Genomic DNA, 26,734 nt, shown 5'->3' on the forward strand with positions numbered 1-26,734 from the left:
TGTAACAGTTCTTACTGCAATTTCTGTAGTCCTTTCATTATTGTACATAATTAATCCGTGATTTTAATATCTTGCTTTATTGCAAGTATTATAAAAGGAATTCAAACTTCAACAGGAAGTTCGATAGAAAGTATAAATATGCTTGGTGCTGGGCCCCCTCAAGGTAATCTGACATCTGGCGGCCGAGGGTGGAAGTGGTCATCCCGAAGAGAACGTTGCACGTGCGGTGGCTCTTTTGTCAGATTTGACCAAATTTCTGTGTAAGTAAGTTAGTGGAAGTATTTCCAGCCCAAGAAGTTGTTCGATAGTTCTTCTGGAATGTTAAGAGTGTCATAGTTACTTGGGAATTGGCCTTTTTCGTTGTGAAAAACTAGTGGTAAGGAAGTAGGGCATGCGTTGCTAAGCGGTCTGGCTGATGTCAGTGCCTTATTTAGCTGTATTTGTTTCTCATCGTGGATTTTGTAGCTATGGTTTCATGAGTTTGGGTATTTCAAAGCTTTCGCTCGACTGGGATGAGTGATTGGGTTTTGTAGAAAAGGATGGTAAGAGCAATATTATTTGTGAAGGTCTTGCGTCATAGTCTACCATTGTGCCACCTAAAACCAGCGGATGCATTAGTGACACGTTCATTTTAGGAAATATGAAAATCGTGACACACATACTTGATATTCGGCCGACATGGTGAACATTTTCAATATTGCTGTAGAAAAAAAAAAAAATGAACCTAGTGTTTGTCCATTCTGCTGTACGGCACACACACAGGTGAAGTTGGATGGGGATAGTAATTTTTTTGAACGGTACTTTAGTCGCAACTTGTTTTTTACTCCAGCTGTTATTTATTTATATATTTATTTAGGTAGCTAGCCAGATTATGTGCTTTAAGGGGCAAAAATATTTACTGGTTTATATAAGATTGTTTTTGTATTCAATATGGTAACTGTTTCCTTCATTCATTTCATTCATTCATTTCCAGACGCCATGTATCCCAAACAGGGTGGTCAAGGGCTTAGAGTTAATTGTTTTACAGGGAGGGGCACTAATCCTCCACCAACCCCACTTAACACATAGGGAGTTATGCCAACAGCATCTGGTGTTCCCAGGCGGTCACCCATCCAAGTACTAACCAGACCCAACATACTGTTTCCTTACTTAGTATTATTTATTTCTTCATTCACCGGTATAGTGCAACATTTTCTCCACAAAAAATACTGTAAAAATACTTAGTTGGTCTTTATTGTTTTTCTGTGCCTGTCCTCCTCTCTTCCTATTTCTCCCATCTTTCCTGTCACTTCTTATTGCTTTTCTTACCTTTACAGGTGGCTTTACATTGAGTGACAAGCCAAATGGTTTCCTGTAAGCCAAGAAACCATTTACAACGCTGGGTGGTAACCATATAACCAAACCATACGTGCTCCCTACGTGTCAACAAGTGGGTTGGTGGAGGATTAGTGCCCCTCCCTGTAAAACAAATAACTCAGAGTCAAATGGCCACCCCTTACGGGATTATGGCGTCTGGCAATAGATAGACTTTATTGTTATTCATTCATTGTAGTTTGGGTTGACTACTCTTGAAAAGCAAAGGAAAAGAAGAGACATTCTGGAGGCATACATGATATTTAAGGGCCTTGACATAGTAAAGGAAGGACAATACCTCCAGTTTGCCTCAAGACACAGAGAGAGGGAGAAAGAGAGAGACCAAGAGACACATCCTGAAGCTTGTCAGGATCAGGCACAAAACAGCCAAGAGGAAGTTACTTTGTGACAAGGATAGTCAGCAAGTAGAATAGCCAACTGGAAAAGGTTGTGACTAGCCTGTGTAAATAAATGTCTGTATATCAAGATATGACCAGCATCAGACTGTAGGACAGTGAAGAGGCACCCTTTATGTGCACTAACTTCCTTGCCTCCCCACTCCCCCGCTCTTTTTTTTTTTTTTTTTTTTTTTTTAAGGTAAGTGCATATACAGAAATGTCAATATGATGTACGGTATCTGGAGGAAGTTAGCTGGCTACCTGTTGATTTGTAGTGCTGTGAGTGAATTTATATACTGCACTGTATTGAGGGTGTCTAGTAATAGATAGATAGATAGACTGTTAAACAGTTATCATCTTTCTAAGCATGTATTCATGAAAAGATTGGGTGGACAGGATCTATAATACTGTAATATGAAGTACAAAAGTATCGTGGTAAATAGTGCTCAGCATGATTGAACACAGTTATATAGAAATTTTCCAAGCCACTGAAATAGAGGCTCCATCATACAAGCAAAAACCAACCGTTAAAGGTACAGGAAGTGAGGAGTATGTGCAGCAGCACAAACTATTGATTTGTGATATGGTGCTTAAAGAACGAGTGATGAAAAATAGAACTTATGTACCTAGGAGGAAAATATGGAAGCTGGAAAACAAAGTAGTAAGGGATGCCTTCTATACCAAGATGAGGAGAGTGGTGGCTGAACAGGGAGCTGTAGACAGAGGCATTAATGAACAGTACAGAACCCTCGAGAACAATCTCTTGAGAGTTACTGATGTAAATGTGGTTGGACAAGAGGACCACCAAGACATAAAGTAACTTGGTGGTGGGATGAGGGTGTAGAAGCTGCAGTTAAGGAGAAAAGAAGGCTTTTCCGGGAATGGAAGAAGGGTGGTAGCAAGGAGGAATACTTGGCTGCCAAGCATAGGGCTAGAAGAGAGGTATACAGGGTGAAGTCTGAGTCACTGAGACTTTTACTTGATAATGTGAATCATGGGGAAAGGGAAAATATGATATTTAAGGTGACAAATCAGATGAAGAAGGATAATCGGGATATTATAGGTGAGCAGTGTGTGAAGAATGATGAAGGAAGGGTAGTGTTGAACAGTGAGAATATTAAAGATGCATGGAGAGAGCATTATAGCCGGTTGTTGAATGAGGAGCTTGACTGGGACAGGGAAGGTTTGGAGCCAGCAGATCCAGTGTTTGGCCCTTGGCCTTGGATTGATACTGCTACTGTGAGTGAGACAATAGGCAGGATGAAGGTGGGGAAGACAGCAGGTGTGTCTGGGTTGACTGCCGAAATGTTGAAGGCCTTAGGAGATATAGTGGTGAGTTTAGTCACTGACCTGATAAATATGATTATTTATGAGTGTGTTGTCCCAGATGATTGGCTGAAGAGTGTACAGTGGGGCACCAATTTTCGCGCCTAATTGGGTCCAAAAATAATGCGCAAAAGTGGAATTAGCGAAAGTTGGGGCATTGTCTTTATGGCAAAAAGGCTAATTGGTTCCCGGTTATCCTAAAGTAACATCAGATTTTCATTTTCACTTGCAATACAGTACATCAAATCACTATTGTACATTGCATTGTGAGATACAAACAATAAAAACTGTACAGTACACATTATATGAGGAGAAACATACCACATTTCATTATTATACTGCCGTTTCTTCACTCCAACACGATACTCTCTTTTAGCCTTGGCCTTTCCTCCCGACTTTAAATGTCCCGGCCACTTTTTATCACCACCACTGCCTCCCGGCCCTCCCCCCACACCACCAAGCTCTCCCCCCACACCACCAGGCCCTTTCCCCACACTACCAGGTATAGTAGAGGCCATTGAACCGTGAGAATCCAACACAATGGAGCTAGCACGCTCGTACACAATGGCGGGAATGGGTGGACAGAGTGTTGACATGAGGTCATTCAAGATGGCGGTGGGTTGCGGGCGGGTGGTGCAGGAAATTTAAAATTCAAAATATTGTCCCAAACCCAAAATTTGTGCGCGAAAATCGATTTTTTTCAAGCGAAAGTGGAAGTTAGGGAATATTTGGTGCATGCCGCGAAAGTGGATTCCGCGAATCCTGCTGTAGCGAAAGTTGGTGCACTACTGTAATTGTAAATGTGTATAAAGGGAAGGGTGATGCCCTGGAAAGAGGAAATTGTAGCAGTATAAAGCTTTTAGATCTGATAATGAAGGTAATGGAGAGAGTTTTGGAAGGTATGATTTGAAAAAAAGTGAAATTTAATGAGATGCAGTTTGGTTTTATGCCAGGCAGGGGGACCACTGATGCCATATGCATTGTTGGACAGCTTCAGGAAAAATATAATGGTAAGAAAAAGGATCTGTATTTTGTTTCTGTTGATTTGGAAAAGGCCTTAGACAGAGTCGCTAGAGAGGTGGTGAAGTGGGCAATGAGAAAGCTTGGGCTGGAGGAGTGGCTGGTTAGGGTGATCATGGCTATGTATGTGGGTGCTCGCACCCAGGTAAGAGTGAATGGAGATTTGAGTGATGAGTTTTCCGTGAACGTTGGTGTGCATCGGGAGTCAGTTTTGAGTCCCATGTTGTTTATCATGGAACTTGAAGCCCTCTCACGTGACTTCAGAAACGGTCTCCCGTGAGAGATGTTGTATGCTGATGATTTGGTATTGATTGCAGAGAACGAAAGGGAGGCGGAGGAAAGGTTTAGGAAGTGGAGAGATGGTATGGGGCACAAGGGCTTAAGGGTAAATGCAGATAAAACAAAATTGATATCTAATGTTGGTGGCAGTACTGTCAAAGATGAGGGAGAGTGGCCATGTGAAGTTTGCCACAAAGGTGTGGGAAGTAATTCCATCTTTTGCGGTGTTTGTGATAAATGGGTGCACAAGAGATGTAGTGGTATCAGAAGTAGACTTCAAGATAATGCTGACTTATGTGTACGGCGTGTCGGGGAAAGCAGGTGGATTGAACTTGCTGGTGAATCTCTTGAGTGTGTGGAAGAATTTTGTTATCTGGGAGACATGTTGTGTGCTGGAGGTGGGGCTGGGTAAGAAGTGGTTGGAAGAAGTTCAGGGAGCTTTTGCCTCTTCTGACATTAAGAGGACTCTCCCTCCGTGCTAAGGGGTCTTTGTATGCAGCATGTGTTAGGAGTGTAATGCTGTATGATAGTCAGACCTGGGCAGTAATGGAGGAGGATATTCGCAGGCTCAGACGTACAGAAATGACAATGCTTAGGTGGATGTGTAGTGTGTCCCTGCGTGCTAGGTCTGGGGGGGCTGGGTTTATGATGGAAGAGTTGAGAGGTAGGATGGGACTGAAGTGTATTGGTTTTGTGATGAGGAGAGGTAGATTGAGATGGTTTGGGCATGTGGAGAGGATGGAGGATGATAATTGGGTGAGGAAGGTGAGAAGTGTTAATATAGGGGGTGGGGTTATGAGGGGTAGACCGAGAAAGACATGGGACGAGGTCATTAAGTGTGACCTCAGGGTTAAGGGACTGAACAGGGAGGCTGCAATAGATCGTGCAGCTTGGAGAACCGCCATTAGGTGACCAAGGCCGATGCATGCAAGCATGTTGGAGCCTGTAAAAACGAAAAATGAAAACTTTTGTCTGATTTGTTACACAAATGCCTCTGGAATAGAGGGTTTTATTTTACAACGTGCCTGTAATCTGACCATTGATGCTGCCATCTAATGATCTCAAGAAATAATAGCCCGGCCATACAAGCAAAAACATTCAGTACTTTTGTCTGATTTGTTACATGAATGCCTTTGGAGTAGAGGGCATTATTTTAGAACTTGCCAGTAATCTGGCTGCAGATGCTGCCTCCTAATGATCTTCTTAAGAGTGGATGAGAATTGGAGGACCCATTCTGTACTTTTGTCCAATAAGGTTAAGGATACCATCTTGTGATGCTGATGTACCAAAATGGAGTATCTGCCTGCGTGCACTGATGTCCCTCAGTTTGCCCAACCTCCTGGAAGAAGGATGGTAGGCTGAATCATTAATTTCATGGGGCCCACTTAGTTCGTGTTGAGACGAGCCTGGGTTGTGCTGTAACTATTATTGCAGGTACCAAGATTGGATAGATAGTGTCACCTAGTCAAAAGTACAGTAAAACCTCACTAGAACAGTCTAATTGGTGCCCAAGCCATTCTGATAAAGGCGACATCTGGACTGCCTCCTGCTATTCCGCACTTTTTCTGATGTATCAGACATTAGTCTGGATCGCACCAATGGTGTTTAAACTGTTTTCACTATCATGGTACATCCATCATCCAATCCCACGTTACCCCGTGAGGAGCAGGAGCCCGGGGCTAGGCAAGTTGGTCCTGACATTTAAGATGAGAGTGACCAGCCTCACTCATCCCTAAGTGGTATTACATGAGCAGTAAACTCCAGCCACTCCTTGGATATAAACCTGCACCGGCTCAATCCAATTGGAGTGCCGTAACTACTCACAAAACTACCAGGTGCCAAAATTTGGTTATATGATTACCACCCAGTGTAGTAAATGGTTTCCTTGTGTACAGGAAACCATTTGGCTTGTCACTTAGTGTAGTCACCCACAGGCAGAAGGAAAAGAATGAAGGAAAGAAGGACAAAAGAGGGAGTGTAAAGTCTCCCATAGGCAGAAGGACGAGGAAAGAATGAAGGAAAAAAAGACAGAAGAGGATGGAAGGAAAGAAGGATGGAAGAGAGGAAAGGGCAGACACCCGAGAGCAGCACTACTTTGAGTGAGTGGATGGTGACCACCCCCACCTGTACTGTACACTGAGAAACATGATTATTTACCTTATTGTGGTGAACATAGCTGAAGTGGTCAGGCAGTCCAGACTGCTTCTGGCTTTATCGGACTTTTTTCGATATGTAAGAATTAAGTCTGGTAGCTCCTCGAGTCTGATAAAAGCGAATTCTAGTCTATTGAAGTCCGCTATAGCGAGGTTTTGCTGTATTCATTTCGTACAAAATTTATATCAGAATCATGTGAACCACATCAGAAACTGTCGGGTAAACATAAGTTTCATATAAAAAGAAAAAATAATGGGTAGCATGTAAACATTTATTTCTTTATATTAATCCATATAATTTCCTTACCTTAGTGACTTCAGGCTGGAGTGTACTTGTAAGAGTTGCATCTTTTTATTTGTTCTTCCTCAGATTTGTATTAAGTCTCAAAACTGAAGACTTTTTTTTTTTTTTCCCATTACTGCAATTTTTTTTTTTTTTTCCCAGAATATACCAAAATGCCATCTGATGCTAAAAAGAAGCGTGACCAAAAAAAGAAAGAGGCAGCCAAGGCCAAACAAGCTGGCAGGGGAGCCGAAAAAGAAAACAAGAAAGATAAGGAGGTAAGTCTGTTTTGTATATCTTACAGTGGTTCATGAAATTTTGATCTTTATAAAATACCTTTAGGAAACAGTTGTAAACCTTGATTGACATATTCTGTTGGTTTATTCTTGTTACATCCAGTTGATTTTATTAATCTTAGGTGACATTTTGTGAGGAAGGCATCACTGAAAGTAGTGTTTAACTTTCCGTGTTCAAAAGTCTCTTAAATGGAATGGAACCATCTGGGGTTGTAAGAATAAAATACCCAGTAAAATGGCATGAGAGTGAATGGATTAATTTGTGGGATTATAATACATTAACTCTTTCTCTTGAGTGACTTATTATATGCATTATTGTTAATACAACTGGATGATTTTATTTGCTGTGAGAAATACTGTATTGTTTTAACTGGAGGGGTTAGATATATCCCAAGTCACATCTCTGCCGGGAAGATGATTAAAGTCATTAAAAATACAGGCTGTTGTCTAAAGTTAGCAAGATCATCATCATTTTTTTTTTTTTTTTTTTTTTTTTTTTACACAAAGGTTGGGGGAGGGGTTAATAGACCACACTCATTTACTCACCGTTCAAGTCCCTGGAATCTGACTCACCTCACACATAACCATCATCACATACCAACTTCACATTTCATATCATTTAGTCATTTCAGTGATTATCATGTCAGAAGGTAGAAGTGGGTTCCTGACCCTTAGCTACTGTATACACTCTGTCAAATTCTTCCCACCAACTCAGTTTAATCTCATTTCAAAAGCCTCATAAACTTCCATACCTTGCTTCTCACATGCTTGTGTTCCACGTCTCCCCCTTCTTGCTCTTCTGTGCCTCCTCCTACCTTCAGACTTGCTCTGATGTGCCCATTTCTTCACTCATTTTATACCTGTTTTGTCCATGAACATACAATCTCAGCATGCACTCTTCACCTCTGTCCAGACTTCATTATTCCAAATCTTTCATAAGGCACATAATTCCTTATCCTGTCCTTTGTCTAAAACAAACAAACAAACACACACACACACACACACACACACACACACACACACACACACACACTTACTTACTTTACTTGTTTTCCACTGCTCTTTCCATTTTCATATCAGACTGAAGTCTTGGATGCCTATGCTATTGCATACTCTAAAACTTTCATGGGACCCTCTTACAGCCACCACACACATCCCTCTGTTTCATATCAAGGCCATCATAGTACAGTCGGCCTAAGAAGTGACGGCAGAGTATCCAGAAGATATCCGTCAGCAGCAATGCACATACTCTTCCTTATATGTTAACAAAATGAAACCTGTTATATAAAATTGTTACAGAAAACACAAAGTAAATGCTAGAGTACCTGTGTATTTCAAAATCATAGGAAGCAGTTCGTTACTTACGATTGTAGGAAAACCTAAATGGAACTAATTGAAATTTCAGAACTAACACTCAGGATCAGTCAGTAATAATTCGCGGTGTTCAAACCTAGTATGGTAACACGCAATATTATTTAGTAGCATAATACTGAATAGAAAAGAGCATCAATAAACATTTTAAATGAGTCATTATTATTTATGAAAAAATTTCCTTTACAACACCAGGGGATAATTTGAAGTAATTTATTTCTGTTTCTGCTTTCTCCATGGATGACGACAGGTAGCAGTGTTAGGTAGTAGGCTTTTTTAAATGGTTTGATCAACAAGCACAAAGAGACAACTTTTACTCAAAGACATGTATAATTATACATGCCAATTTTCCATTAAGAAAGATTTAACAAGCCAGAGAACTACCAGCGAATGAAATACAAAGAGTGATCCTCGAAAATTTGTAGAGTCGGAGCTCCTTAGAGAATACCATCTTGTCATAGCCTAGTATCCTCAGAGCATAAACGATTGGCAAGAGTAATAAAATGCAGAGGCCCATAAACAAGTCACTGAGTTCTGAAATTCCAAATCAGCATTTTCGGTTAAGCAGCACAGCGGCTTATTTAAAAAGAAAAGATATTACAGATTCAAAGATAGAGCCAAATGTATGTGCTTTTGCATTGCAAGAGTTTATAAACTCATGTTTTGGTCCTCTTTATTGCCTGCTGTAAGAGAAAAGGGTAAAATCTGTCATACCTGCATACAACTGAAAATAATTTAGCATTGATTAGGGGTAAAGTAGCTAGTTACAATCCTTGTAAGCGAGGGGAAAACAAGGAATGAAAGGCAGAATGGTCATGCAGCTGCTGCAAGTAGGGTATCATTACTAAGAATAATATCATTGCTGTGGTTTCCATGTTGCCGTATCATAGCCATTACATTTAAAAATAGGGTAGAGTGGTACAGTTGCAAGAGTTTTCCTTAACTGTTTTTGAAACTAGAGCATGTGTGTTTGAAATCCTAGGAAGCAAATACATCAGGACATCACGTGCAGAGTAATACTATACACATTCATTCAAATTGGGAAATGTATCTAAGCGTTAACTTCAAATACATCATTGCCCTGTGTTATTCATTTTACTTCATTTTTAACATGACAAACTATATGTTTTTTGGTATGATGTGATGAAGGCACAGAATTTTCACTTTATATTCACTAAATTTTCACGGACTATATGGAAATGCAGGGTGACCAAAGCGATTTGACACTCCTCCATCACTTCTTGGGGCAACTGTTCCATCCGCTGTTTCTTCCTTGTGCAGCCCCCCCCCAAATATATATATCCCTCTTCTCTTATCATAGAACTCAGGTACATAAATTCCATCACCAATTTATCTATTTCCATTCACCATCACAGTAGGAGTCCTCTTTGCTGTTAGCAACCAGTACTTCCCTCTCATATCCATATTTACTTTCAAAGTCCAATGCTCATGAACATCCACAAAACTGCACATATGTCAGTTCTTCCAAGTGCTTGTTCACTATTGGAAAGTAACACAGCATCATCTGCATACATCACATATGAGATACTCCACGCATCACCATTCATTACCCTTTTTATCCCCCATTCCACAACTCTTTTATGATTCCATCCAGATATAAGTATTGTACAGCAATGAGTACCATACATTATCTATCTATCTATTCTATCTATCTATCTATCTATCTATTGCCAGACGCCTCAATCCCGTTTGGGGTGGCCACAAACAAATCGCCTCCAAGTCACCCTGTCCCCCGCCATTTCACTGCCCTGCTCCCAACTCACACTCCCCTCTCTCATATACCTCTCCACCCCATCCCTCCATCTCATCCTCGGCCTCCCCCTCCCTCTTCCCCCCTCCACCTCACTCATATACACTCTCTTCGTCAGTCTTTCACCCTCCATCCTCTCCACATGGCTAAACCACCTCAGTGTGTTCCTCATAATGCTTCCTATCACATCCACATCCACACCACAACGCTCCTTTATATCCTCATTCGTCAGCCTGTCTCTCCACGTGACTCCACAGGCTCCTCTTAAATAACTCATTTCCACTGCTCTCACTCTTGACTTGTGTCCTTCCAACAATGTCCAAGCTTCACTTCCGTACGTTAGAGTTGGTATCACAATACTGTCATGTAGTAACTTTTTCACTTCCATGCTCACTTCCCTGTTTCTTATCACTGCTTTCAAGGAACCAGCAACCTTTCTTCCCTGCTGTACGCTTTCAAGCACTTCACCCTCCAAACCTCCATCCTTACTCATCACACTACCCAAATACTTAAACGTACTCACATTTTCCAATTCCTCACCATCCAACCTCGCTGTACATTCACTAACTTCACTTCTTTCAAAGACCATCACTTTACTCTTCCCTACATTCACCTTTAGGTTCCGTTTCTTACACACTGTCTCAAACTCATCCACCAAGCCTTGCAGCTCCCCTTCGTCTTCACTCAACAACACAATATCATCTGCAAACAACAGTACAGGGAGTTTCCAAACACTATCCTCTCTCACCAGGGCCACTCCAACATCCACTACCCTACCTTGTACCTCTTTTATTACCCCATTACCGTACATTATTAAAATATTAAATATGTCATTGGAGTTAAGTAATTAATATACTTCATTGCCAGTATCCTATTGTATAGATAATTTGCTTTACTGGATATTTTAGTAGTACCATAGTTGAATATCAGATTAGAATGGCTATACTACACATTCAGTATAACTTATGGAAACTGTAGATTAAATTGTGTGATGTTTACTGTAGGATTTCATATGATTCATGCACAAGGATGAATTCTGTGTGGTCATAAAAAAGTGTCTACTTTCAGTAGCAGTTGTGATAGTAGTGTTTACTTTTCCAGCCAAAAGACAAAGGCAGTTCAAACAATGCCAAGGGTTCTCGAGAGACAACACCAATGCAGAATGGCAGTGCTAATGGAACAGAAAACCTCAGTGCAGAAGGTTGGTGCAGTACCCTGCTTGTTTTTGTTAGTGAAATGTATGGCATGCAGTGGGCTTCGATTTGTCACTGCAGTTCATGTTCATTACGTTTTGTGTCAATTTTTGTTCTTCTCTCCAGCATTCAAGTCCTGACATCCTCCAAACTGTAAACTATTGTATGGATACAGCCAGGGACAAATGTTTGCATATTATTTTCCCTCATCTACATCTAAGTTTTCTTTATTAACTCACACATACTACTACTACTAAGCTGCAAAAGCCTTAATGTGTGGGTGTACCCATAAATGATTCTCAATGATATCTGTCAGGGAGGAAAATGAACTTGCCCTTTGTGTGGAGTAGTTGCAGCGGGATAACATGCAAACACATGACCATGATTGTTTACATCACATATGTGCACACTGAATTTTCAGCCAGTATTGAAGCATGTAAAATATAAGTGGGACTAGCCCATGTCAGTCAGGTTAATTTTGTGTAACCCTTTCAGTACACTACCCCTACTGTAAAGTTGGCTACTTACAGTGAAGGGGGCAGATTTGCATGTCTGTGTGAAATGTGAGAGGTGTGAATGAGGAGAGCAAGACGGTAGAAGTGGTGAATGTGTTCAAGAGTGCGAGATATGTTGTGATGGCAGTGTGTGAAAAAGATGAAAGTGTGTGAAGTGGAGGAGTGGGAAGGTGTAAATTGTGTGAGGTCGGGCATGAATGGGCGAGGAGGATGCAAGGAAGGAGTTCCCTTTTTGATGAATGAAGCGTGGCATAGTGGAATGAGAGATTACAAATGTGTCAGCTCAAGGTGTATGTATGTCAAGTAGTTTGAGAAGGTGAAAGTGGCTGTGATTGTAACACATTCACCGTGTGATGATGAGTGAAAGACAGGTTTTGAGATGAGGTGGATGAAGCAGGGGGAGAAATGCGTAGGAGCTAGTGATCGTAGTGGGCGATATGAATGAAAGAGTAGGCATTGGTCTTGAGGATGACAATGGGTTGTAATGGAGTACCAGGAGAAAATGATAATCGGGAATGTGCGTTTGTAACTCGTATTTCAAACACAGAGGTACACTTAAATATACAGTACATCATCAGAATGTAGAGATTAAAATGAGCATATTTTTCTGTTACAGAAATTTTGTGTCGTAAACTGGAGGAAGACATGAAGATCGCTAGTGAAGCTCGTTCCTGTACTGGTGTCCTGGGCATCCACCCACGTGCTCGGGATATTAAGATTGATAACTTCTCTATCACTTTCCATGGCTCAGAGATGCTTCAGGACACAAAACTGGAACTTAACTGCGGTAGACGGTGAGTGAAGAGTGCAGTGCCCATTTATTTATTTATTTTTTATTTTAGTTTCTTTATATGTCAGAGATTTATTCATAACATAACAGCTTTTTCTTGATCTTGTAAACTTGGGGAAAAAACAAATCACCTTTATTGGTAGTACTGGGATGCAAAACAGGCAATTTTTTTATGCTTTATAGTGGAATTTGCAGCAAAAAAAGAATCATAATGTCTTATTTGTTATTTACCTTCAGTAAATATCCATAAGATGAGCTTGGAAAGCATAGATTTGTGAGTGATAACCAGATTTTCTCAATATGTAGTTGATTTTCTTGGAATTGGTAGTGAACTAGTACGGTTGGTACATTCATTCATTCATTGCCAGACGCCATGTATCCCAAACGGGGTGGTCAAGGGCTTAGAGTTAATTGTTTTATAGGGAGGGTACATAATTGCCAAATATGTTAGGTAATTGTATTTTTTTTGTAAAGCATTGTATATATATTTCAGCTATGGACTAATTGGCACCAATGGATGTGGCAAATCTACTTTATTAGCTGCACTTGCCAATAGAGAAGTACCAATTCAAGATCATATAGATATCTTCCATTTGGTTCGAGAAATGCCTGCTTCAGATAAAACCGCCTTACAGTGTGTTATGGAGGTAGATGAGGAAAGAATTCGTTTAGAAGCTCTTGCTGAAGAATTGGCTACCAGCGAAGATGATGGTAAGGACAAATGTTTTGTGATGTACTGTATCTGAGTTTGTTTTACCGTAATCTTACAGCGAGGCCACTCTGGTTATAAACTAGGGAATGGGTTTGAAAGGAGGAGCAAGCAGGCACTTCCAGTAAACCTCTTAACCTTATATAGTACTGGTAGTTGCTTAAGTTTCATGTGATAAAATTTTGCCAGAACGTGTACATACAATCACTGCACATCATCAGTCATAGCACATTTTAGTTTCAGCTTCATGAGTTCAAGTGGCGGATGTTTGCCGTGCTTGGTGATCTTCAATTGTAGGCTGCTATTTTGAGCCGCACAATTTGACGCCTAGTCTTACTGGTCTGCACCACGGGAGTACGTGGTTCAGTAGAATGTGTTTTTTAGTGATCAGATGTTTAGATAGACTTTTTGTGACCATAACATGGTCTAATGTGAACCCTGGAGGTGTTAGGCAGAATGGCAGAGGTGGGGGAGACGCATCTGAGCCACCGAAACTATTAACAGAGGAGAAAAACAAAAACAGAAGCACAGAATTGGGAAGGAGCATATGAAATATATTTTGGCAGAAAAAGATGAGATTAAAGTTAGATAACAGTAAGCTAAAATGCAGCCGGATGAATAAGATAAACACTTCCATGAATGATGCTCTCGGATGAATAGTGGGTTGACGCTCTCCATCACTTGCCATGACCTTGAGATTCAGCAAGAGCAGTTTCCAAGCTTGTGCAATTGAATTTTATTCTTCTCTCCTGGTGTTTGTATTATACTCTCAGGAGCTCTAGTTAGTCTTTTAATTTTGATGTACATCGAGTAAGTTTGCTTATTATACATCTGTACAATTAGCAAACTAACTGGATCTCTGAGAATACAATAAGAACACTAAGACAGACGAATATGGTATGTTCAGACAATCACACATGCTTGGAAACTGCTCTTGCTGCATCTTGGGTCATGGCAAGTGATGACAGCATCCACCTTCCACCATTCACCCAAGTGCATAATTTCTGTCTCTCTCGTAAGTGCTGTCTTTTTTATTTTGCAGTGTCTTAGTTTACTGTTATCTCGCTTTGCATGTTTTATGTTAGTTGACTTTTGATTTCCTTAATACAGAGAGGTAAGACCAAAAGTGGGGAAATAAAGCAAAAATCAGACAGACTTGGAAATCAGCCGGACTGGAATGAATTTTCTCCGTAAGTCTTTATATCTATCTATCCATTGCCAGATGCCTCAGTCCCGTAAGGGGTGGCTACAAACAAAACACCTCCATGTCGCCCTGTCCTCCGCCATTTCACTGCCCAGCACGCAGCTCACACCCCTCTCTCTCATATGCCTGTCCACTCCAGATTAAATTTGAACAGATTAAATTTAGCTGGGTTATTTAGAGTGCAAAAAAGCATGAAACTTAAGAAAGTACTGTAGGTAGCTAATCTTACCATCATGAAATTTTCTGTTTTTACTCTTTCATGTCCATCATGTGTCATTGCACTGTATGTGGTTAGATGATGTAGCCTTATAAAGGGAATGAGTATAGATAGATAGGTGAAGGTGAGGTTGAAGGTGGAAGGAATCATGGTAGGGCAAGGTGAATATAGAATGTGGGAAAAAGCGAGTCATGGTGATTGAGGCTAGGGAACTCTTAGTGGATTGAGCTAGCTAGATGATTTTTATACAGAGGAGTTTTTGACAAGGGTTTAACACCAATGTTTTTATCTGATGGAGCCAGGTTTTCAAGGGCCCATTGAACTGGGGAAACTTTGGCTGTCTGGACTTTTGCTACTCCTCACCCTGCCCTAGGGTGGGAAAGGAGGTCCGGATGATGATGTGATTTAGTTATTGGACTGGCTGCAGCTTTGGTACGGTAATATGTGCATAAATGTGGATGGATATGCCTGTGAGATGAAGAGTTCAGGGATGTGAATGGTAAGTGAAAGTGTGTGTAGATCATATAATTAGGCATACTGTTGAGTCTTTCTCTCTCTCTCTCTTTTTGTGTGTGTGTGTAGTATCTTAACCCGTCTTTAGGTGGGAAAATAGGCCGGGATAATCATAATGACATGATTGTGGGGTATGGGTTTGGCACCATCTGATCAGATGGTCCAGTAACTCCAGTATTGATGTAGGGATGAACACAAGAGATTGCCCTGGATCCTCCCAGCTTACTTTAAGTGGGAAGTAGGAGCAGAATGAGGATAATAAAAAAGTAAATAGATAAATAGTGGATGTTCTTTGTGTAAGGTTCTTTATATTTATTGCATCCTTTTCTTATTTGCAGAAGCTCAGGAACAACTCATGGATGTATATGATCGACTAGATGAGCTTGGGGCTGATACAGCTGAAGCAAAGGCAGCCTTTATTCTTCATGGTTTGGGTTTCACTCCAGCTATGATGGAGAAGAAATGTCGGGACTTCTCAGGAGGCTGGAGAATGAGAATTTCCCTTGCTCGAGCCCTGTTTGTCAAGCCTCATTTATTACTGCTTGATGAACCAACCAACCATTTAGATTTGGATGCTTGTGTGTGGTTGGAGGGTGAACTTGCCAAGTATAAGCGTATCCTGGTCATCATCTCTCATTCTCAGGTAAGTTGTTAGAAGGATCGTACAGTCCTTGAACTTTTAGTTAATGTCATTGTATAATTGCTGTTAGTTGTAATTGAGACACTGATCAAGAAATTCTATAGCCTTGTGGAAAACTAAAGTATTAGTATTAAATTTCATATTGTTTTGTTTGGAAATGTTTTAATAGGAAAGTACAGGTAGACCCTAACTATAACTGACTGACTGGGGGGAAGCATGATCCAATAAAACTGATACTCCATTTTAGCCTGTGGTCTTCTGGGGTGGGATCTCAAGCACATGCTTGCAAATAAATGAGTTCAATAGCATATTCTAATACTGCAATTAAAAACTATACCTATTTTACACAAACTTGTTCTATAATTTGGCCCTTTTGTAGATTTTCACATCTTCTTGAGTAGTACAGTATCACTACAGTATAGTGTGTTATTACATCTCTGCAGTCATGATGGGGAGAGGATGATTCAGGCATGGTTGGAGTAAAATGGGTAGGAAAAACATGTATCCATTGTGCCCCATTTAACGGACATTGTTCGTTACAGCCAGTGGATATCCAGTTGTCTTCAGAGTGTCTGTTACATCCAGTATCCTGTCCACTGAGGTCCATTAAATCAAGGGTTGACTGTAGTTGCCTGCTGACCTGCTGTTTTCTTTTTCCATAGGACTTCTTGAATGGTGTGTGCTCCAATGTGATCCATATGGACAAGAGAAAGCTCAAGTACTATGGTGGCAACTATGATGCCTTCGTTCGTACTCGCCTGGAACTGCTCGAGAATCAGATGAAACAGTATCAGTGGGAGCAAGATCAGATTGCTCACATGAAAGTAAGACTTAACTTTATAAATACAGTATACTTTTTGTAGAATTGTATCATTGTGGGGTTACCATAGAAAAACACTACCCACATATTCCCTCTGCTTACAGGAAATAAAGAAGGGATATAGTAGGCACTTAAGACTAGTAACCCAGTTTTTGCTTTAGTGAAGGAAGGTGAAAATCCTATTGGTTAACACTTGTTACAAGCATCTTTGTAGCTCTTTAACAGTATATGAAGGGAAAAAGATTCTAACATATCCTTAAGAAGATCCAGTGGCAGCTTTTCCATACCAGAAAGTAAAATGGTGTTAGTGTTAACATTTGATTTTGTATGTGGGTGGGTGGCCACCTTTCACTCTTTTTTTTACGTGTCCGACTCCGGGCAAAGGCTCAGGGCCTATTTCTTGAGGGCTTATCCCAAGGCCCAGTAGTCCTCCTACACCTCCACATGTCACCACTTCGGCGCTAACACCCACCGTCCATATTGAATACATGCTAGGGCTGTCTCATACAGGACTGGTGTACTGGTATTAGCGGGGGTACTTTTACGACATGTCGGCGAGTCATCTGGTAGATCAGGAAAGTCTGCTTTTTAGGAAATTCAAATCCTTAAACTGTTCCCTGCCCCAGCCGGGATTCGATCCTGGGTCCATTAGGACTGCAAGCCGCCTCTCTGCCTGATGTACATCAGGTGCAGCCTTCATGTGACTTCACATGGTGTGGCAGGGTAAGTGGTTTCCTGTGCCTCAGGAAACAATTTAATATTTTGGATGTTAACCATGAGGGTTTGCCAAATCATTTGAGGGATGGTTTGAGTTTATTGCCTAGTGCTTACATTGGTGAGTGTCAATGCTGAGTAACCTGATCCCAAGCCTGTGCTCTCATAATGAAGTAATAAAGGACTGGATAATAGATAGAGATTTATATATTTTCTATAAAGTTACCTTCTGATGAACTGAGTGAATTTTTGTCTGAATGTTGGATTGAAACAGGGATGTGTCATGTCTCGTGGTTGTTCAGTCTTTATATATATGTATGGGGTTATAAAAGAGATACAAGGTAGGGCAGTGGATGTTGGAGCAGCTGTAATGAGAAAGGGCAGTGTCTGGAAACTTTCTGCACTGCTGTTTGCAGATGATACTGTATTGTTAAGTGAAGATGAAGGGGAACTATAAGGCTTGGTGAGAGTTTGGGGTGTGTAAGAAATGGAATTTAAAGGTGAATTGGGGGAAAAGTAAAGTTACGGTCTTCGAGAAAAATTAAGTTACTGAACGTACAATGAGGTTGGATGATGAGAAATGGAAAATGTGAGTGTATTTAAGTACTTGTGAAGTGTGACGAGTAAGAATGGAAGTTTGGAGGACGAAGGGTTTGAAAGGGTACAGCAGGGAAGAAATATTTCTGTTTCTTTGAAAGCAGTGATAAGAAATAGGGAAGTGAGCATGGGAAAAGAGTCGCAGCATGATAGTACAGTAAACCATCTATAATTTGGATTACAATAATGCCCTAATATACAATACCCCTAGATGCGATACGTCGGCTTATCACTGGGGGTACAAATTGCACCAGGCCCTGATACGTACACGATGGGTGAACCCTGGTTTAATGATGGGCCCTCCAATGTCACACCTGCAAACGATGGGCTGAAATTTTGAATCGCGCACGTTCCCATGGCCAGCTGAGCCCACCCGCCTCCCAGGATGCGCAGAAACGCTCGCGCAGGCCCCATACCCATCACTCACCCCACACTCACCCATATCGCTCTTCTCGTACTGGCCATCTCAGAGTGAGGATCTCCCTCACACTCGCCCGCCACGTATCGTATTGCATCACCAACATTACACAAATTGCTGTCTTAGTGCATGGTAACTGTGTTCAAGCAGTGCTGTGAGTATAGAAGTGATTCTAATTGTGTGTGCAATGCGATATTGTGTGAATTTTAGCTAAAATAAGTGTGATCAAGTCTGGTAAGGGTGCTGCATGTGGTGGGGCTAGTGGTGGTGCTAGTGGAGGCCCTAGTTGTGGTGGCAATTTCAGCATTTCTTCTGGAAAGGTGTTCACACGTACAGGGACTGCAGAGGCAGGAAAGCAGCAACAGTGTTTCCAAACAAAGATGGACCACCGCACCCATACTACTGTAGGTGTGCAGCTCTTGCTCTTGCAGTTTGCGTACCTCGAGATGAGCTCTCATGGCCGCAGTTTATCTTGTGTGAACCGGCCTTAATAGTGACCCAAGGTTCATCAGAACTTGAACCTGGTTGACTGCTGATTGAAGTTGCCCTTTTGCGGTCCAGCCATCCTCCTTGCAGGGATGGAATGGGCATTAAGGGACATTTGCATAATTAAGCAGTGGAGCTGCCCACTTACTGTATATTGGTACTACCATGTGAAGGTGTCCCACTCCACCAGTTTCACCTTATTTATGGAAAAGACTACCTGCATAAGCTAGTTTAGTGAAGCAGATTTACTGTAATTCTAACAATCACCACTTGATGAAAATCCTAATGCACTTTGCATTTACTAAGTCACTGAGGTTACTATTATTAATTTAGCATCTATCTTTTTTAATGATATCTTCTGGTGTTGGCCAAATATTGAGATATGTCCATAAGACGAAGGGGTTAACACATAATGAATCTCCTATCCATTACTCATGACAGTACATACCGATACAACATGCATTTGGTATGTATTCATTTCTCTCTGCATTTTTTGTAAGATGTATATTTGTCTCTTGACAGAACTACATTGCAAGATTTGGTCACGGTTCTGCTAAGCTTGCACGTCAGGCTCAGTCAAAGGAGAAGACGCTTGCCAAGATGGTTGCTGGTGGTCTCACAGAGAAAGTGTCCAAGGACAGGTCACTGACATTTTATTTCCCAGATTGTGGAAAAATTCCACCCCCGGTAACTACATTTTTATTTTTTTCCCCCTCTCTTATAAGTACTGTCTACTGTATTACATTTTTGTAAGGGGTGAAAATTACTCCTCTGTATTTGCTTGTGCTAATTAGCAAGACAATTTACAATTGTGTATCATAATTGGGTCAGGTGAAAGACTGAAATAATAATTGAATTGGTTTGTGACATTTCACTTGTCACTGTTGATGGCTTTTACTTCCATGTGTTGGTGGTAGATAGTGGTGACCATCATCCAGTCACCTGTAGTGCTGCCTGCTTCTACCTTCACCTTTGTCATTATTTTTCTGTGCGTTACCTTCCTCTCTTCCTGTGTGTCCCATCTGTCATATTACTTCTCCTTTGTCTTTATTTTTCTGTGCATTACCCTCCTCTCTTCCTATGTGTCCCATCCGTCATATTACAGTACATATTACTCTTCGTTGCATGTGAAGTGGCACTACACTTTGTGACAGTCCCAATTGTTTCCTGCAACCCAGTGAACTATTAACAACACTGGGTGGTAACCACATAGCCAAATAACAGGGTGATGTAGACCGTACTATGGTGCCCTTGTTAACCCCTGAAGACTGATGTCTGAGGGTCGTCTGCTTCGGGTCCTGCTACATAAAGTCCCAATACTGACAATCATAGACTGACTACAAAAAGCTGGAGAGCTGTAACCCCGCCACTTTGATAACATAAATGGTACCTAGTCAATGGAAACTAAGAGATCTGGCGGTGTCTGGCATGATCCAGCCCCCCGGCTGGGTGGTGGGAAGGACTCCCCCCCCTCTCCCCCATTTTCCCAGCTATTATTACTTCTAAACTTAACCAAGTGACATTGTTTTCTGCCTAGTAATAATGTACTATGTTTATAGTTATTTGTGCAAGGTTATTAGCCTAAAACATTGTTTATTTGTAAAATTTTATTGAGTTATACAATGAATATATATATTTATCTTGCCTTTTTTTTTTTATATTCAACTTGTTTCATGCCTAGGCACATAATTCATGTTGATTTTAATTATTTCTGTAAGGTTATTTGGCAAAAGGAGTGTTCTTTCCAAAATTTTCCTATATTCGCTCATATGCAAGGGGTGACTTTTTTTTATCTTTAACAGTTGATAGTGCGATAACCATTAGACATATGAGAGTGAAATATACATTTTCGGGTGTGTAAATTCAAGGTCTTGGAATCTATGATTGTGCATCATCATCATTATCTGGACCTCCTTTCCCACCCTAGGGCAGGGTGAGGAGTAGCAATGTCCAGACAGCCCAAATTTGCCCAGTCCAATGGGCCACACTTCCATTCACTCATCATTCAAACCCCCGGAATCCTGGCTGTGTTTGATACGCCCAAAACATCCACCTCGTTCTGTAGCTTCACATAAACGTATCCGATAGAGTCAATCTGGACGCTGCCACGTTAAAAGGGGTGCCCAATCCCTGATCATGCACCTCTCCTCACAACATTCATCCAGCCAGCTCGACCTCTTGTCAGTTCCCTGGCCTGACCAACTTCCAGACCTCTGTCCCTCACACACTCATCCACCATATCTCTCCACCTTCTCCTTGGCCTACCTCGCCTCCTCCCTCCTTCAGATTCCCTCAGATATGCCTTTTTCACCACTCTGTTATTATCCATTCTCTCCACATGACCATACCATCTCGGCACATTCTCTTCGATTCTGGTGTCAACAGACTTCCTCACTCCACATCGTTCACGAATGACATTATTTCGTATCCTATCCACTCTCTGTACTCCACATACATTCCTCATCAGTCCCATCTCCACTGTTCTTACTCTTGACTTCATTTTCATGCCACACCGTAGTTTCACACCCATATGTTAATGTTGGCACTAACATTCTTCCTGTAAGCGTCGTGCAGCTGCAGCACTCAAGCCTTTGTTTCTTATCAAGGCCATCATTGCACAAGCTGCTTTTCTTCCTTGTGTCACTCTACTTTCCACATCTTCTGCACATTTTCCTCTCTCTTCTATCACTGTACCCATTTACTTCAGCTCGCTTACTAATTCCAGTCTCTCTCCATTCACTGTAATATCACACTGGGAGTCACCTTCTCTCTTAATAACCATCACTTTACTCTTTTCTACATTTACTCTCAAGGCATGATGCTCACAGACATCAGCAAACTCTGCACTAATCTACCAAGTTATTGTCCGGTATTTGCAAGTAGTACTGCACCATCAGCGTACAACAAATTTAAGATATTCCATCCATCACCATTCATTGCTAACGCCATCCCCTTCTCCATTACTCGAGTTTTACTTCTCTCATCACCCCATCCATATATATATTGAACAACCATGGGGACATCACACAACCTTGTTACATGCCCACACTGATTGTGAACCATTCATTTAGATGACCATTAACCCTTACACATGCTTCACTACCATCATGAAAACTCTTGACGGCACCTAGCAGCTTACCATCTACACCGTAAATGCGCAAAACTTTCCACAATCCTTCTCTGTCCACTTTGTCGTATGCTTTTTCTAGATCCATGAATGCCGTAAACACCTTATGGTCCATCTCTATAAGACCAAAATTTACCATGGTCAGTGTTGAAAAATCAGACTGGAAATGCATCTGGGCGGATAGTCAGGGTGGGTGATTTCCGGTCTTTAGGAGTTAACTGAGTTGAGAGATGTGAATGCAGCATCCATGTGGAAACTAGCCTCCATAGTTCCCTGTGCCTCGTTGTCAAGGTGACAGTTGGGCACCGTCTACCACAAGGGAACAGGGCTCTTGTTTGGCAAGCCACAGCTCGTAAATGCGAGTATTTTTTCCCTTCATCGAACAAAATTTACATGCAAGTCGCCTTTTGGCGAGGAGAAAATACATCCATTTCAAAACCTAGTAAACCACAAAATAAGTAAATCTCACTTAAATGAACAAAAAAGCACATCGTGATCGATTATTAAGTCTTTCCTTGTCGCCATTGTGAATGTTTAAAACCTCATTAATTCTAATCATCACACAATATAATAAATATATATATTTATTGCTCGTAAAATATTTTGGCTCGTAGTCAGTTTGCCTACTAAAAATTTATTTGGCTCGTAGTCAGTTTGCCTACTAAAAATTTATTTGGCTCGTAGTCAGTTTGCCTACTAAAAATTTATTTGGCTCGTAAATCTGAAACCTTAGGAGTCAAATGGCTCACAACCATCGGCAGTCAACAAGAGCCCTGGGGAACGTCGGGTCACTATATGGATCAACCCTGGAGGGGCAGTTGTTTGCCTGTGGTTTTTAGGTCTGCTTGGCTAGAGAGACAAATTAATCAACAACTTTTATGTGTTTCCTGTTTCTGTTTCCATGTTCATTCCCTCCCCTCTTCAATCTCTCTCTCTCTCTCTCTCTGTAAGGTTAGAATGATGATGATCATTAAGCCATATGAAAAATATGTGTACATATGCCATCTAGCAGATCCTTATTATAAAGAATTATTCAGTTGAGCATTTTTTATGAGGTGCTACCCAAAAGTCCAGGGACTTTGACCATCAGAGAAGAATTACTAAACCCAACTCCTAGTTTCTACCATTTCTTTCAGAGTAGTCCCCTTGGGCGTGTACAGTATACAGCAATCCGAGCAGTGTTTCCAAGATTCCATGTACCTGTGGAAGTCCTCAGGTGGAAGAATGACTGGGTTCTCCACCATGACAATGCACCTGCCCACACATCATTTTTTTTTTTTTTTTTTTTTTAATGTGCTCAACTCTGGGCATAGGCTTCACAGCCTGCTCACAAGGCCCAGTAGTCCTCCTACATATCATACATTTCTACATGTTATCACTTTGGCACTAACACCCACCATCCATATTAAATACATGCTAGGGCTGTCTCATACAGGACTGGTGTATTGGTGTTAGCGGGGGTATTTTTATGACATGTCGGCAGGTCTTCTGGTAGATCGGTAAAGTCTGCTTTACATGTAATTCAAATCCTTAAACTGTTCCCTGCCCCAGCGGGCATTTGAACCTGGATCCGATAGGACCACTGGCCACCTCTCTACCAATTGAGCCAGCAGTTGCTGGCTGCCAGAAACATAACAGTTGTTCTTCATGCCCTCTGTTTGCCTGATCTTGCCCCCAGCCACTTTTTCCTGTTCCTCAAGATGAAATTCCAGCTGAAAGGGCATTGTTTTGATGCACATTGAGGAGATCAAGGCAGAATTGCAAGAGGTGCACAAAACAGTCACACCTGAGAACTACCAGGGATGCATGGGATCATGGAAAAATCACTGGGATTTCTGTATACATTCCCAAGGGGGCTACTTCGAACGAGGCTGTGGAAGCTAGGAGTTAGGCCAAGTAATTTTTCTTTTGTGGTCAAATTCCCTGAACTTATGGGTAACATGTTGTAAGTGTCCAAACTTGGGCATACACTTCAATAGCCTGTTACTTGAGGCCCAACAGTCCTCCTGTGTACTATGAACCTCCACATAACAATGTTTCAGCATTAACCCACCATCTTTATTGAATACAGGCTAGGATTGTCTCATACAGGACTGGCGTATTGACATTAGTGGAGGGGGTTTTTATATGTCGGTGTGTCTTATGGTAGATCAGGAAAGTATGCTTTTATGAAATTTAACCCCTAAAGACCTGTGTCGCACAATTGTGCTTTGTGTAATTTGACATGCCAGCCTATCCCGCACAATCGATTAAGATACAAAAAAAACTGGGGGAGGGTAACTCTGCCCCTTTGGTGACGTATATGGGATCAGACCAATGAGAGCTAGAGTGTCTGGGGTGGTATGGCATGATTGGTCCCCTAAGGTGGGGGAGAAGGACCCCCACCACCACCACCACCACCACCACCATCACTTTACCTCCCTTAGCCCCATTGCATCATCTCCACATTGTCCCCTCCCAACCAACCATACCCCAACATACCCCCTACAGTGGTGTGTGCATAGCAATCCTTCTTCCCTGTCCCTCCTCCCCCCTCCCTCCATCCTCCAGCCATACACACTCCACCTCCACTTTTCGCCTGGCTTGTTTTGTTGCTATGGGTGTATGTCACACTGACAGTTCATGCCTAGGGAACACTTCACATTGACATTAGTTATGTATATATAATTATGTACCATAAATAATGCATTTTCTGTACATTTTCTATTTTTGCCCATGGGGGATTTGTAACTTTTTTGCATCTTTGATGGGTAATTGTGCGATAACTATATTTGGTCAATCAGGCTGAAACATACAATTTCAGGTGTGTAAATTCAGTCTCTTGAAATGTGGAAGAAAAATTTTTACCTTGGTGAAAGTCGAAAAATCGACCCTGTTTTGCAGCTGAAGGAACAGACCTGCTGAGCAAATTGCATACTTTAGGGATTAAATCCTTGAACTTTTCCCTGTCCCAGCCATGATTCAGTCTCGTCTCCATTGGGACTGCAGGCCGCATCTCTACTTTGGTCAGTCACAGTTGAACTGTAGTTATGCTAATACAGTTTATATATGATGATTTTGATTTTTTTAGTGTGTCTTCATCATATTCAGGTCATTATGGTCCAGAATGTGAGCTTCCAGTATACTGAGGACACCCCCTGGATCTACAAGAACCTTGAATTTGGGATTGACTTGGACACTCGGTTAGCCCTTGTTGGGCCCAATGGTGCTGGAAAGTCAACATTGCTTAAGCTTCTGTATGGGGACCTGAACCCTACCACAGGCATGATCCGCAAGAACACTCATCTGAGAATTGCTCGCTACCACCAGCACCTTCATGAGTTGCTGGATTTGGATGCCTCCCCTCTAGACTACATGATGAAGCAATTCCCAGAGCTTAAAGAACGTGATGAGGTATGATGTTGAGTTGATGTATGAATATATTCTTGGTTTTCAGTTTCATTTGATTCTTTGATTCTGCAGTCGTTGTTCTCACATCTCAATAACTGCAGTCAGTTGAATCACAAACTTATTTATAGCTTGATTGTTCTGTCCCAAGTATACCAGTAAAGTGTGCTTAGTTGGACAATTGATATTTTTCATTATTGATGGAAGACTTTGGTCCATGTCAAATTTCCCTCTTCATGTCCTTGCATTGCATGAAAACATAAAAGTTGCTAGGCTTATATCCCTGCATACAGTATTTCCTTGTGAAAACCAAAATCCATTGTTTTACTCAGATTTTCATCCATGAAAGAATGAGAAGGATTTTTGTTGGAGTTGCAAGCTGACATCTGTAATGCAGATGTAACTCTGAGTCAGGTTATAGTGTCAGTTTTACTAACAGTATGTAGCATATTTTCATTGGGATTGTATTCTAGTGAGATGGAGTCAAGAATTTAGAAGGCATTATTTGTAATCTGTTGTCTTTTACTAACCCTATTAATCCCTTATGCTTTTCATTCATCGATATTTATTTATTTTTTGCCACTGCCAAATGTTTATATAGAGCTTAGACACTTAAAAATGGGTGAGTTAAATATAGTCTTCATTAACCCTTTTGCTGTTATAGTGCTAAGCGAAGCTCAGTCTGATGATGGCCTAACTAAAATGAAAAATACCTCACTGGACTGGAGGAGTTAACCAGCGGCATTTTACTTTCAGGTGAGGAAAATCATAGGTCGGTATGGGCTGACAGGAAAGCAGCAGGTGTCCCCAATCCGGCAGCTGAGTGATGGGCAGCGGTGCCGTGTTGTGTTTGCATGGCTGGCCCATCAAGCTCCCCACCTCCTCCTCCTTGACGAACCTACCAATCATCTTGACATGGAGACAATTGATGCCCTGGCTGAAGCTATTAATGATTTTGAAGGTGGCTTAGTGCTAGTTTCTCACGACTTCAGGCTCATATCTCAGGTATGAAATTCTCACTGTCATCAGTAGTAGGTGTTAGAGAACATTTAAAAGTGGAGTTTTTCAGATATGATGTAGCCAAACCTTATTCACTGTATGCCTTTGCAGTGCGAAACTCTCACACATGTGGTTGCGTATTTGCAGCTGTTTAA

The 26,734-nt window shown here is 41.3% G+C and overlaps 1 protein-coding gene across 1 annotated transcript in view; it reads left to right on the forward strand.

Moving 5' to 3' along the window:
• The first annotated feature begins 190 nt into the window (after window positions 1-190).
• LOC145411001 (ATP-binding cassette sub-family F member 2) overlaps window positions 191-26,734 on the forward strand; it is a 27,574-nt gene continuing 1,030 nt past the window's right edge. The window contains exons 1-10 of the mRNA XM_080281060.1: window positions 191-260; window positions 6,975-7,090; window positions 11,352-11,451; window positions 12,575-12,752; window positions 13,242-13,459; window positions 15,730-16,034; window positions 16,694-16,855; window positions 19,589-19,753; window positions 25,284-25,586; window positions 26,337-26,585. Of these exons, the coding sequence (XP_080137186.1) occupies window positions 6,986-7,090; window positions 11,352-11,451; window positions 12,575-12,752; window positions 13,242-13,459; window positions 15,730-16,034; window positions 16,694-16,855; window positions 19,589-19,753; window positions 25,284-25,586; window positions 26,337-26,585 (1,785 nt within the window). The 5' untranslated portion in view covers window positions 191-260; window positions 6,975-6,985. The remainder of the gene's footprint in view (window positions 261-6,974; window positions 7,091-11,351; window positions 11,452-12,574; window positions 12,753-13,241; window positions 13,460-15,729; window positions 16,035-16,693; window positions 16,856-19,588; window positions 19,754-25,283; window positions 25,587-26,336; window positions 26,586-26,734) is intronic.

Source organism: Coenobita brevimanus, chromosome 87, assembly GCF_032717465.1.
Source record: "Coenobita brevimanus isolate Jiangsu-jjx chromosome 87, ASM3271746v2, whole genome shotgun sequence".
Lineage (NCBI taxonomy): Eukaryota > Metazoa > Arthropoda > Malacostraca > Decapoda > Coenobitidae > Coenobita > Coenobita brevimanus.